The 15190-nt window shown below is 36.4% G+C and overlaps 1 protein-coding gene across 1 annotated transcript; it reads right to left on the reverse strand.

The window, feature by feature from the left end:
• Positions 1-1597: 1597 nt before the first annotated feature.
• On the reverse strand, positions 1598-2192 carry LOC149223537 (uncharacterized). Its single transcript, XM_089383330.1, has one exon. It carries the CDS (start codon positions 2071-2073, stop codon positions 1684-1686), a length of 390 nt encoding a protein of 129 aa, XP_089239456.1. The 5' UTR covers positions 2074-2192; the 3' UTR covers positions 1598-1683.
• Positions 2193-15190: the final 12998 nt, after the last annotated feature.

Consider the following 15190-nt stretch of genomic DNA (forward strand, 5'->3'; position numbering starts at 1 on the left):
ATCAATGCTACCTGGTGGTAGGAAAAGTATCATTAAAATTATCAGCAAGGTATTTAATATTATTACAAGAGTCGTAAGGTCTCTTTTTAAAACGTTATTTGGTGAGATTGGGGGTTGATTTAGCATCAATGTTCCCCTTGGTAATAGGGGAGGTATAAATAAAAAAGTTAACAAGGTCATTAATCTTATTAGTCCCTGCCTCCGTCAATGCAGGGACTCTAGTCAAAGAAGGGAAGATCTTTTTGAAAAGGTTAACTTAGTGATATGAGATCAGAAGGGGACTACTTTTGAGAGGGATTGTACTTTTGAGAGGGATTGTTTTTACAGTGGTATGTTTTGGTTATAATTTTCGGGAAATTTTATTTATTTGTATATGGTTTTTTATTAGTTTATTATAATTATAAAAATAAAATGGATTTAAAACAGAGATGAAAAAGTTGATTTTGGTAGTATTATTTACGTTAATTATTTTAGTATATAAAATAAAGACTTGATTGAGGCGAGTTTAAATTAAGTAAATATAATAAGTGGGTCAAAAAATGTATTACAAATAAAGAGCACTTTTTAGGTAATAAAAACAATGAAGGATTCTTACAAGGCATGGTGTTTCTGGGTTGGGCCACCGTTTGAGGAATGAAATTGACTATACTCGTACAAGTCTCACTCCGAACAGGTAATATTGAGCCAAAAGCAATACTGAGCCGTAAGAGACTTTGGGTGCAAAAATTAGTACGTCACACTTTTAAAAAGGCCCTCAACACCCTTATGTCTTGTCCTCTAATCACTAAGGCACTGAGTCGATGTGCGGCCTGTAAGGATGAACTCTCACATAGCTCATGTGAATTGGGCTATGTGTTCTTTGGCCGAAACAGAGCTTTGTGACTTAGCCGATTCGAGGTGTGTATCCATAATTGTATAAATGTGTGTGGTGTCTGGTGTCCGCCACCCTGCTGGTTTCAACTATATGAAGGAGTACGGTTTTGTTGGTGAAGAGTCAGTTTTTTTTGGTCAGGAGTTTTTGTCCATTTATATATATGATGCCTAATCTTTAAGAGGCACTGTCATATTAGGTTAGGTTGTGCTGAAGTCTACATCTCTAGAAACATCCCTCAGCCCTCCAACTAGATTTAGGAGTTTATTGTGTTGCACTTTATAGTTTAGTATAGGGGTAATGTGTAGATGTAATGTAAGAAAGTTTGTAAACATTGAATTTATATTAATATATCTAATTTATAATGCATAAATTGCTAAATATTTACATGTCACTTAAAATTAATATAGAACCCAAGGAAAATGTTATAGTGTCCATAAAAAGTAATAAAAATAATAAAATTTAAACATTGTAATTTTTTTTATTAATAAAATTACGAACAATAATTTAGATTAAAAAAATTCATAATATACATATTACATTAAAATATATTTAATAGAATTATGAAATAACTTAAAAAAATACATGGCAAGCACCGAATTAATCTGGTTTAGCAGCATCAAAAGAAATGCTACTTGCAGTTCGGTGGGCACTACATGCTTCACAATGTTTCCATTTCTTAAAAGAACACACAAAACATGGTGGTGGCTTTATATATGACTGCAATTCAATAGGCTCCTCATATCTGGAAAACCAGAGACGAACAACCATTGATAGATCAAAGTCAGCCACCAACCGTGCAGTTGATCTTTTTAATCCGAGCGCTTCTTCTGGATTTGTTCGTTCATGCGTTCGATTCGCAAGACCATGCCTGTGACGCAGAACAGAAGCCAGTAGAGCAGGAGAGCCGAGGCAATAAGCATAAAGTTACGCTGGCTCTTCATGACGGATTTTTGATGGCGAATATGCTCGCTCGGACTACACAGATGCCCTTCCAACTGGGGACATGTCTCATATTTCCAGTAGATATCCATTAGCAGAAACAGACAGAATGGCACCACAGAGAGCATCGGCTTCAATGCGTTGCGAGTAACGACTACCAATCCCTTCCTGAGGCGATCCAGGCCGGGCATTGTGAGCAACAACAACATGATGGCCCCTGCACCTGCCGCATATCCCAAGACTACCCATTCCAATGCCATTCTTTCCCAAATAGAGACACTGGGCACTCCTGAATGCTTAAGGCCTTGAGTGGCTGGATCTGAAGAAGATCGTCAGGACCCAATTCAGATGGGAGAAAATCCAGAAGACCCAAATCGATATGTCCAGTGATCCGTGTCGAAAATGCTTGAAACTCCACCAGAGAATTGTTGTGAAATGCCCGGGCAGAGTCAAGAGGAGTGGAAGCGTCCAAACCCTTCGAAGAAGAAAAGTATCTTTTGAAAAGGATGCACCGACTCCCCTCTCGTAGGAAAGGTATCATTAAAATTATCAGCAAGGTATTTAATATTATTACAAGAGTTGTAAGGTCTCTTTTAAAAGGTTATTTGGTGAGATTGGGGGTTGATTTAGCATCAATGTTCCGCTTGGTAATAGGGGAGGTATAAATAAAAAAGTTAACAAGGTCATTAATCTTATTAAAGAAGGGAAGATCTTTTTAAAAGGTTAACTTAGTGAGATGAGATCAGAGGGGGGACTACTTTTGAGAGGGATTGTTTTTACACTGGTATGTTTTGGTTATAATTTTCGGGAAATTTTATTTATTTGTATATGGTTTTTTTATTAGTTTATTATAATTATAAAAATAAAATGGATTTAAAATAAAGATGAAAAGTTGATTTTGGAGGTATTATTTATGTTAATTATTTTAGCATATAAACTAAAGATGGATAGTTCTTATCTTTATGTGTCATGCACTAGACCAAGACTATCAGCCATAAGTCTTAGTGAAGGCCATAACGAAAGAATGAAGTCTAAAGGATTGGATAAGCATCTGAGTTGGAACTTCTTATGGATTATAGAATCCAAGAAAGAAGTTGTAGACCAATACTATTTGAGGATGAGGTAGGGCATCCAAGATAAAAGTAGTCGAAGAGGACCGATATTCTTTGTGGATTCAAGATTGGAAATCCAAGATAAGAATAGTTTTAAAAGGACATACCTGGTGAACATCCGGATGGGGTATGTGCCTTAGAGGTAGTGTGGCAACTCACGTAAAGCCTCCCAACATCATGCTCTCTAATGAAGATGAGCTTGTCAAGTTAAGGCCTTCAATGACAATGTTGGTTGTGATATAGATGCTTGACAAAGATGGCTTATCAATCTCACTCTTCTTATGTGAATGCTTCAAGAATGAGGGAGTGTTGGAAATTGTAACTAGGTTCGATCTTCATAATGACCTATTTGTAAACATGACATTGTATACTTTCTATAAAGAAAGAAAAAGAAAGAAAACAAAATATTATTTATGTAAAGCATGGGTTTCATACTCAAGTTTGGGTCAAAAGCATGGTCTTCATGCTTATAGGTCTTTATAGGACAAAGAAGAAATTATGACATGTATTATAGTCCCATTTGGGCTCCAGTCAAGGTGAAGTCACCCTAAAGAAGGGTTATTCGACCCCTCAAGAAGGCTATAAATAAAAGGAGCTCGACGCATTTAAGACGCACATCTAAGACAAGTTCAATCTACAATAGCGAAGGAAGAGAAAGAGTTGGAAGGACAAAGGAAGGAAGAATTGGTTTATCTATTTTTTTGTCCACATGTGTGAAGCTGCTAGGGTTTCTGTGTAGTTGCTAGTTCCAGGAGGTTGAAATTGAAAGGTCAAAATTCTGAGAAGTTGTAGGGCCGATATTCTATAGCAAAGTTGTGGTAGGTGAAAATTTGGAAGTTGCCTTGGAGAAAATATTGTTGGGGAACTGACTTGGTGGTTTGGAGGGTTTTGGGCTTTGCTCTTTAGGCCTTGGAAGTCTCTTTGTGAACAGATTCTATAAGAAGAGAAGCATTTTTCTAGGTTTTCCCCTTGGAGGGGTTTTGCCTTGGCTCCTATATCATGTGTAATTTGTCTTGTTGTGATCTTCATTGTTTTGGTAATTGCTTGATGAACAAGATCTAATAATGTAATAAAAGGTTAACACATATCACAAGTAATTGTCAAGTTAAGGAAAATCTCTATAATCTCTAAGTCTTTTGATTTTTCGACATTTACGAAGACAGATTCTTCTCCCAAATACTCGCCTCTTGCTAGGATCAATTCCTTTTGGCGCAACAACCACTTCACCGCCCATGAAGTTGACCTCTAGTCCTCTCTCTTCCATGGCCAAAATTGATAGGAGATTTGTCTCCACGTCCATGATACCTCCTAAGTCCATCAACAACTTAATGCTACCACTGCCCTCTATTGCACACTTGGTATTGTCATCAGGGTCTACATATATAATGTATATCTCTAGGCTCCTTGGTCATGTTGGTGAAGATGCCTTAAGATCCAATCATGTAATGAGATGATCCATTGTCCACAAACCAAACACCTCTCATGACAATTCAAGAAAGGCATGACACTAAGGCAGAGTTCTCAACTTTTTAGCCAACTCGTCCATTTGTACACTGGTTGTCATGGTTGTCTTTCCCTTTCCCTTCTTCTTGTTTAGACACTCACTAGAAAAATACTCTAACTTGTGACATGCAAAGCACTTGACTTTGCTCATGTCCTCCTTTTTACCCTCTGAAGGACCACCTCCATTTTAGTTCTACTTGGCCTTCCCTTTGCCCTTTTTCACTTGCACAGCAAGAGAAAGCTCCTCTTTCTCCTCACCACTCATGTGGTGTCCTCTAGTTAATGACTTATCCCATATCTCCTAATACCAATCCAAATTTATTTTCTCACAACAATTATTTATTCCCAACAATTTATTTTATTGACCAAATAAATTTTGAAGTGTTGAAAAATAAAATCATTGGTATTTTAACTTCCAGAAATTCACATGTTGTAGAAATAAAATCAAAGAGAGATCAATCACACATTACAATAGAAAAACAACCACAACAATTTTCCTTCATTGATTAGTCTCAGGAAAACCAAGATTTTAACCCACAAAGAAAATACAAAAGAATATGCATTGACTAGAACCTGTAACTCAGCCCCACTGGAAGAATTTGACCCTAGGTATTTCGGCTTATTTTATAAACTTCATCAAGCCCGAATCCCTAACCCTAATCTCTCTTCTACAATATCTAGAAGATCAACCGTTGAAATCATTCCTAAGTCACTTAAATAATTTCATTATTAATCCTTAAAAATTGACTTAGTAGTCCACAATAATTAATCGACTTTAATTATTGAATATTTTTAAACTTGGGAAAGAAGAAATACATCACTTAATCCATGAAGCAAGCACCTAAAGTGGGAATAAATCATCTTCTACATGCTACAACACCAAGTCTATGCAGAAGACCTTCTTCTGAATCTACCACAAGTTTCAACATAAGTTCCAAACCAGACCATTAGCAAGTTGGCCTATGGCTTATTGTTTATTTTCCCAACACAAAAAAGTGAAACGTGAGGTCACTATCTGTATTACCACCGACTTCAAAGATGAAATTAGAGATTGGGGTTTCGACCCTACCCAAAATTTGTTACAGGTTGTCGTTGTCTTAATGGGAAATCACTAGAGGTGGCTAACATCAATGTTCCAAGTTTCCAGAACACCAAAACGTGAGAATAGTGATATACATCTATGTCTTAAGAAAAGGTCTAATGACAAATGAGTATCACTACTCAATTGACTGCCCAACTAGTGCCTGAATCCAACTACTGCGCAAAGGAATAAAGACCAACCATGGCAATGTCACTATCTGATTTAGAATTACTTGAATTCTCTAGAATACTCAGTGGCACGCTAACCAAACCAAGTTGCGCCTTATCAGGTTCCTCCTACTCATTTACCTATGCATTAGGTTTGCATTCATTTTACTTTTTGCTTTTTCTTTACTTTATTTTTGCCACAAAATTACAGCCTATGATTGAAAGGGAACATAGGCGCGTCTTCAAAGGTAGTGTTCCCTACTGCATTTTCCACAAAAGAGGGCATGGGAAGACATCCCATTGGAGTACCCCAGTTCCAAAGAACAAGGAGTACATACCCTCCACTTGGGAACATGTCCCCATGTAACACTGGTTAACATTTATGCATCCGAATTTGACATAGAAAGAACCCATGCTAGATGGCCAACAAACAGCTTAAAGTATATTCACTTCTGCAAGGACTTCACAATAATTAAGAGTCCAAAAGTAAAACAATTTCTTCCCATGTAATGTTGTGTTGGAAATGATGATGGGTACAACCTTAAGGGCCTGTAATGATTATCTAGTATATATTCATTCTGCTAAGGATATTATAACTCGAAAGACTGAAGGCTTCATTCGCCTTGAATGATCATTTGCTTCAAATATAAGGGCTACAAAGTTTTTGCCTCTACAAAATAATATTGACAGAGACAATACAGAAGACCTTGCCATTATAATTTCATACTTAAGTGAACAAACAGAAGAACACACATTCATGGGCATGCCGTCACATTTCAGACTTGTCAAAAAAAACTTTTTTGAATCCAAAAACTGCAATTATCATCCATTTAAAATGAAATAAAATATTACCTTAAACAACAAATTATGAAAGTAAAACAAAATTTTTAGATCTGGTTCCTATAGATGATGCAACAAACTTGATTCCCTCTCCTCAAATAATCCTGGCAACCATCTAGTGCCCACAGTGCGTAAAACATGTCTAACCTGAAAATCGACAGCCAAAAAGTAAAACAAAAGTTTTAGATCTGGTTCCTATAGATGATGCAACAAACTTGATTCTGTCTCCTCAAATAATCCTGGCAACCATCTAGTGCCCACAGTGCGTAGAACATGTCTAACCTGAAAATCGACAGTCAAATAGGCCAGAAAACTGAAATATTCAGAGATGAATTCGAATACCAATTTGAAACTGCGCTATCTCTTTAAAAAGAAAATAACTTAAAAAATACATGGCAAGCACCGACTTAATCTTGTTTAGCAGCATCAAAAGAAATACTACTTTGTTTCCCTGCCGCTCCTTTGTTTTCTTCCCTGCTCCTTTGTTTTCCGGCTGCACCGTTTAAACAGTTTCCGTGGTGATAACAGTGAATTTGGACTCGCGTTTGTTTTGGTGATAAAGTTGCAAATAATTTTTAATCTAAACAGTGGATTTGGACTCCGACTCCACCCTCGCTCGTTCGTGATAAAGTTGATAACAGTGAATTTGGACTCGCGTTTGTTTTGGTGATAAAGTTGCAAATAATTTTAAAGTGAAGCACCAACTCCCCTCTCGTTTATGATAAAGTTGCAAATAATTTTAATCTAAACAGTTTCAATGTTTCAAATTTGAATTTTTTATTTTTATGTAAATTGTTGTGAACTCTGCCCTGCATTTCACAACAATTTAAATGTGATGAAAGTGTCGATCATGAATGATTAAATGTAAATTTTCAAAACTTTATCATGGAAGATATTTTAGCAATTAAATACCATGAAGAGCTATGAAATTTAACTGCTAAGCAATGATTCTAGATTTAAAATGGTTTTCTTCAATAACCTAGATCTAGAATTTATCTTTTTCCTATAGTCAATTTTTAGATATGATTCTAAAACATAAATCGCGCTTGACAATAGAGAAATCAATATCACAAATTTTTACACTTAAAATGTTACACTTAACACAAAAAAGACACCAAAGAAATTTAGATTAGAATTTAGTTATCTCTTAGCTAAATTTTTAATGTGCTAAGCTTATGAAGCAAATTTAATGTGGCAATTAATTTTTTAATGTGGCCAAAAATAAAAATAAAAAAACCTTAATTAAATTTAATTTTTTAATAAGCTATGGACCACATAAAAACTTAATTTTTTAAATGTGAAAGCTCAAATTCTCCTTTTGATTTATTTCATTCGCAATTTCAAAATCACAAAAATTTAAAAAAAAAAATACTTTTTAGTTTTCTAATTTTCTAAAAAAAAATGGGAAAAAAAAGCGAAATTCAAGATTAAAAAAATCAAAGTTAAAAATTAAACTAACAACTTAATCAAAATGTCATAAAATAAAATGAAATTTAATTTCTAAAAAAATCAAACTAAAATCAAATCGCACACCCAAATTTAAAATCTTTTTGCTTTCTTTTTTAATTTTAACAAAAGTAGAAAAAAAATAAAAAAATGTAAAGGGAAAATTGTAAACAAATCAAACCTAATCGAACTCTAACCCAAGGAAAAAAAAAATGAAAATGAATTGTTTGCTTCTACATATGCAGATTTGGATCGCCGTAGAGAGAACTCGAGCGAGGGGATTGAGAGGATGGAAGTAAGGTTTCGATACAGGACAAAGGATGAGGGAGAGGCGCGGGGATGAGGATGCGTAGGGAGCAGTGAGGAGGACGAGCTCGAGGAGGGATACATTCGAGTAGAAGTTGGGCAACGAGGAAGGGAGCATATCGAGCCACAATGATGGAGGAATGACAGTTCAAATTTCGAGAGGAAGGAAGAGAAACCCGGGCAGGGGAAATGAGACAACGTTTGAGGAGAGGATGAGGGAGAAATGAAGTTTTTTGTAGGTGCAGCAAAGGAGGCTGCGGGGACTACAATTTTAAGTAGGAAGAATGGAGAAAGCTCGAGGGAGAGGGTTCTGCGAACTGGTAAAACACAGAGGAGGGAGGAACCCCAAAACGCAGACATAAAGAATAATTTTTTTACAGAAAAGATAAAACGCAGGAGCAGAAATGATAGCCCATAAAACTCAAAAAAAAATTCGTATAATTTTTTTTATTAAAATGATATATTCTTTTGCTTCAGATTGACCCTCTAAACAGTTATTAAATCCTTAGATCTAAATTTTTAGAACCCTTGGACTAGAATTTTTTTTAATAATATCCCTGCAAAGTGATATTGAGTTCAGATCTTACCCTCCAGGGCCTAAATCTGGCTTCAAACAAGAATTCTCCTTCAGATCTATACCTGCAATGACCAAAAAACACCAAGAAATGATATATACAATGATGAAATTAAAAACCCCCAAAACCCAGTTAAATAATTACAAGCTGAAGGCTCTAAGTAACCAGATCTATCATTATGCCACACAAAAATTAAAAGATTTTTAAATTTTAAAAGGAAGTGCTAATTTGAAATCCTTCACGCATTACAAAGAAAAATCTTATGATAAGCTCGGAGCTAATTTAGTTGGGCTCTTCAGGAAACACAGATCGTGAGTTGGTTGGTCTAACTGAAAACTTCCCCTAACGCCTGATGATTTAAATTAAGATTTCCATACAAAACTCGATCTAAGCATTAAAAATAGGGAGAGAATAATAGTAATAAAACTTAGAAAAATAAAGATAACTACTATTACGTTCAAAATTTAAATTATTATTCAAACTCCAACAACTAAGAAAGATACATGTACTCAAATCACTCTTCAGAAGCTATCATCAATGGCTTTAGAAAAAAATATGCATGAAATAAAACATCTTACAGTTTTCCCATGAAGAGTAACACGAGCAGAATTTAACCCCAAAATCTTTCTTTATTATCTAAAAAAAAGATTCCACCCGAGCTTCTTGCTAAGCACTCGACTCGAAGATCGGATGGATTGACTGACAAATGATTTCCTATTTAAAGATAGATCCTCCAACGACTAGTTCTGTTGGAAATACTGTGAGGGGGGGTGAATTAATATTCCTTAACAATTAACACTTTTAAATATTTTTAGAGCATTAATTAATATTCAATTATTATTAATGTTTATGTAGTAATAACAATAAATAAAAAAACACAATAGACACAAGAATTTTAGGTGGAAAACCCCCTCCAGGTTAAAAACCACTGAACACTATTTTAATAAATTCTTTAATCTTCAGCCCCAACTGAAATGAAAGCAACAACTTCCTAGAATTCTATAAAAGCATTATTCTCCAGCTCCCACTGGAAGGATGCCCCAACGCCTTGGTTTCTTCAGTAGTTAACTGAATGGATGCGCCAACATCCTAGACCAACCTACCACCCTGAAGTGTTCACAGGTTCCAACCTGTAGGCGACTTCATGCACCATCCTAGCACCTCCCTGCCACCCTATAATGACTGAAATGAGACAAGAGTGTGGATTCCTGTACCAGGGACAACGATCCATGATACAATATGATTTACAATGATTTTAACCGAACAACCAATCACCCTATGACCTACAACCAAACCATGACATCATCCCAACAATGACTCCTATACCTCCCAATAATGCCTTTTTGACTCTAGGCTGATTGACTCTTTTACAATAATAACTCTTCCAATGATGACACTTTTACAAATGACTCTTTTACAACTTTACAATGATGACTCTTGGCCTTGACACTTCTTCACAATATACAGATGGTTGTCATGTCTTCAAAGGATGTCTCGCTGTAATGCTCCCTTTGATTTGATACTTTTGCTCTTGAATTCTTGCTTGAAGTTGTACTTGAATCTTCTTCTACCTGCGTGCAAAATTTGCCCAGCGAAACCAATCCCAAAACAAAACAAAATACCCTTCAACTTACCTCTGCCTGCAAAGCACATGTAAGTGCATAATAATGAATAAATACAAATAAAAATTATAATGCGTACTAGAAATGTGCTCGTCACTTTTGTTGTTGACTTGTTGCAGCAGTAGACAAAGACTCCCGCTCTTGATATAGGCCTGGACTCTATGCAAGGCTATATCCAAAATTGACCTAAAGATATATACAATAAAAACTGATGACAAACCCTAGACTTGTGATGGACCAAGTTCTAAGTATAACAACAGAGACCATTCTATCAACTATGACAAGACAAGTAACATGAACTTACAACATCATATAGATTTAGCAGACTTGGTGTAGCATTCAGAATATGTAACATCAAATGTGTAGTATCAAGAATAGGACATCTGAAATGTGGTATCAAAACTAACTGTGAAATATAGAGACAGAGATATAACTGAGACCCTGTATGTACTTACACTGTCCTACAAAAAGATATGTCAGAGATGATACTCATATTTCAAATGTAAACACTAATCATAGATACCTTGATGTAGGAGACTCACCCTTGACTGTTGATGTGTGGTCCTTGTTGTAGTGATCCTTGAATGTATGCTTCTTCTTGCCTTCTAGGAGCTCGATGTTGAATATGTTGTGTCTATGTAATTTCAGATCTCCAGGTTCTGAAATTTCATCCCGTGGTAGCCCTCTGAGTCCTCTTTCCAACCCCACAGGCCTAATTAAGATTGGATTCTTCAAGAAAGAGTTATGTCCAATCTCCCACGATGACCTGATTATATACTGGTTTAGTAGAGCAAACTTATAGGAAGTGTCACCTGTCACTGTTGCGACTTTCGGCCGTGAAAACGCTACTTAACAAACTACAGCCCATCCTATTTCTGTGACTATTTACAAAATTTGAATCCAATGCTCAGAGAGAAAATATAGCGAACCAAGATCTGAAATTCAGTCACGAGTTTCATCAAGATTTCAGATCAAATGGGTTTTAATTTTAGCTTTTGAAGCCCCACAGAAAAATAAAAAATAAAAAATAAAATAATAATAATAATAACAATTATAGTGAAAATGCCACGATGACGTGTTTGAAGCCACAAAATCCCTACTAGATGAGGATATGAGGGTCATTATTTATATGAATGTCTTGAATTGAGACGGTCCTCAACAAGTGAACATTGGAGGGATTTTATGAGCAATTATTATTATTATTAATTATTGACTATTCAATGACCACATCCAATTATGAGTGCCATGCCACAACCCCATAGGTTTGAGCCCATTGACCGGGGTTACTAACTTCAAACATGAATATCTCTCAAACTGTGAAGAATTACTTGGCGTGCTATATATCAATGGAAACATCTCGATGAGTAGAATCCATCTAGGAGATCCTTGACTCGGAATAGAGTAAGTTGTCATGTCAAAATTCCCATTCAAGATCGGGGTAGCCCCTAGTGCTGCTTGGGTTGACATCAATGACAACCACTGATCAACAAGTTCGAGTGATCCTCATCAAAACAATCTCAACCTTTGATGAAGATTAAAAATTCTTTTAATCTCATCTGTCGAAATATTTAAATATTAAAGAAATTCAATTTTTTTATTTAAATGCATTTTAATTAACTTAAAAATAGAATTTTTGAGTTAATTTCCCCAAAACTTTGACTTTGACTTAACCCCCAAGGATCAAAGGTTTAAAATTTATCCAAATAATTAACTTACCTTAGTTCCAAGGCCTTTTAAAATTTAATTTTTTAGGACCGACGAATTTTGCCTTTGGAGAATTTAAATTTACATAAGACCTAGAATTAATTAAATTTCTGGCTAAGGATTTTAATTAATTTTTGGTTAGAAAATTTAATTAATTAACCTATGAGGGGATAAATTATTTTTCCAACCTTCAAATGTTTAGCCATGGTTTTCTAATTATGAGGGACCATGCACTAGACATTTTACATCATGATTTACATATATTTTGCATCGCAAGGGGGGGAACCCATTCGTTACAAACCCTCACAGACTACCCATTTCTGCGACACAAGTATAATTTAGCAGACCAAGCAATTTGTAATAAAATAATCTAACCAAATAGTTAGGATTATTCTCAAATTGCTTTTACATAGACACGATCTAGAACACTAGGACTCGCCTAAGATCCTGGTGACAAAATCCATTCTAGCTTTGGGGTAAGGCTGAAGGGAAAAACTCTGTCAGTCATCCGAAAATGAATCGGTGAGACAAAAAACCTCCTAGAATGGAGATCATCATTATAAAGTAGGTTTACCTAAGTCGTTCAATAGATGACATGGGTCCGTTGAGATTATTTACATTATACACATGCATAATGGGTTTACATAACATCTTGGAAGTTAGGCTGATGATGATAGCTAGACGACATAGGCACATTGATCAAGCGCTATCCCTTTTGCGAAAAAAATGGTGTACTGCTATGAGGCGTTGACACGTAGTGGTCAACATACCCCACAACCCTACCACATCAACAATGGTCAACCACATGGAAAACAAGTGACATTTCCACCTCACACGAAGTCTAGTGTGGCCCCTGCCTTGCCATAGTGTAGTAGCACCACCATGCCATTGTGCCAGTATTATAAGGATATTTATCCCTAAGCTCAGCATTGTGATAGACTTACTCCTGCAACCAACAAAATGATCCCCATTTAGCACTCTCGTAAGATCACACCTTTCCCTCTTCAACGTACATAGTTCTAACCTCTGCCTCATGCCATGAACAATTCCATAAGTAACAGAGAGAATATTCATTACATGCCTTACATTTACTCTACATGTCCTATCATCTTTGCAACTTGTCATGAAATGGAACCACAAAATCTCCACAGTCCCATTGTTCACGATGATGTGGCCCTTATCCACATGAGACACCACATCATTGCTGCATGGAAATCCTATGCCAAATGTCACCACAATCACATATTCATGGGTCTTCTAGGTGATGCGTCAACTAACCTCCACGTTACCCACTCGCACATCCTCTCGCTAATGTTACTTTGATGCCAGGGTGACGTCATTCAATGTAGTGCCATTCCTCAAAGATGCCATTTCAACTTAGGTCTTGGGTCACACCAGGGTCCTAGACCTTTATGCAAAGTAGTGATTTCTCATTTTTGAACAAAGAGGGATCTTAGTTGCGCCCTCCGTTCACAATGCCAACATTCCCAACATGGACGAACCAATGGTCACACCTTCACGATGTGAAAACAATAATAGCAATAGGTGACAGGGATTTTCCCATCTCGCAACCTTTGTCAACTGCGCCTCCTACAAACAATCTCTCAGTTCACCCGACGCAATGCGACATGAATATTTGATGCTAGCTAACAAGAATTTTCCCATCTCATGCTCTATTAACTCAGCGCCTTCATAGATCACTATTCTTCCTTTGACTTATCAAGACTCATCCAACTAGGATACAAGCTTACTTGAAGCAAGCCCAAACTTGAAGTCTCAAGAGCTTCAATGACATTACGCAACCCCTTCTGACACTTGTAATGCAAAACTTTGGTATTGGACTATAACCAACATGCATGACTGAGTCCCTCATGGTCCTTAGCAAGTCGTAAATAGCATTGAACAACAAAGCTCATAAGCTCTAAGGCATGGAGGTTCCCTCTCCATCATAGCATACAACTCATGGATTTAAGCACACCACACAGTTCAATGAGATTAATTTACCATTATTCACATGGTACATACAATGGAAATCACAGACAACCACAATCAACTGGTTATACCAACAATTAACATGAACATAAATAAATAACTTGCCAATCAAGAACATATATCTATTACAGGGATTTGCAAGTCCCTTACAACCATGGAAATCATTCGCAAACCATCACATTGCAACACACAGGAATACAAGTTCCTCATTGATAGTGCTAATATACCTATTACCACATAATAACAAAAATCATCATTGATATTGCATAAACATACATAAGTTACAGGTAAGCAACTTATCTTAGTGATTGGATGACTAACAACTTAAAGGGGGACTTCAACTCTCCTCCCAATCATAGGCTAACTGCACTGCTATCCATTCTTGTAGTTAAACACACTTGAGTCAGATTCAAAGTCTAGGAAGTAAAGTGCTCAAGGTAAATTCACACTAATCATTCACAAAACATGAGAATCTAGAGCACATAGTGTCTGCACCTGCAATCCTGCAGGAATGTAGAGCACATAATGCCTCTGCCCAAACAATCACTTCCGAGAATCCAAAGTCCACAGTGCCTCCAGTTGCAATCTAGAATGAATCTAGAGCACATAGTGTCTCCACCCAACAATCACTTATAGGAATCCAAAGCCTAGTGTCTCCACATTATTACACTATAAGAATCCAGAGCCCATGTGCCTCCACCTGTAATCCGACAAGAATTCAAAGCACACCATGCCTCCAACTGATAACTTTCATGGGAATCTAGAGTCCACCCTCGATGTCTCCATTTTTGAAAACCAAGAGAAGACCTAGAGTAAATAGTGTCTCCACCTGCTATGCAAGAATCTAGAGTCCACTACCACTCTACCTTTCCAACACCACAACTTCACCTTTCTGCAATGTTCCTTGCTAACTCTCAAGCCTGACCATATGTTGAGTCTTGTCCAGTGCTTTCATGCATTGTTGTTGCATACTTCTCACTGCAATGTAATCACCATGCCTTGGTCTTCTAGTAAGTTTCTTAATTTGTT

This window comes from Pinus tabuliformis, chromosome Q (genome assembly GCF_031772625.1).
Source record: "Pinus tabuliformis cultivar Carrire ecotype Pingquan chromosome Q, CPIR1, whole genome shotgun sequence".
In the NCBI taxonomy this organism is placed as follows: domain Eukaryota; kingdom Viridiplantae; phylum Streptophyta; class Pinopsida; order Pinales; family Pinaceae; genus Pinus; species Pinus tabuliformis.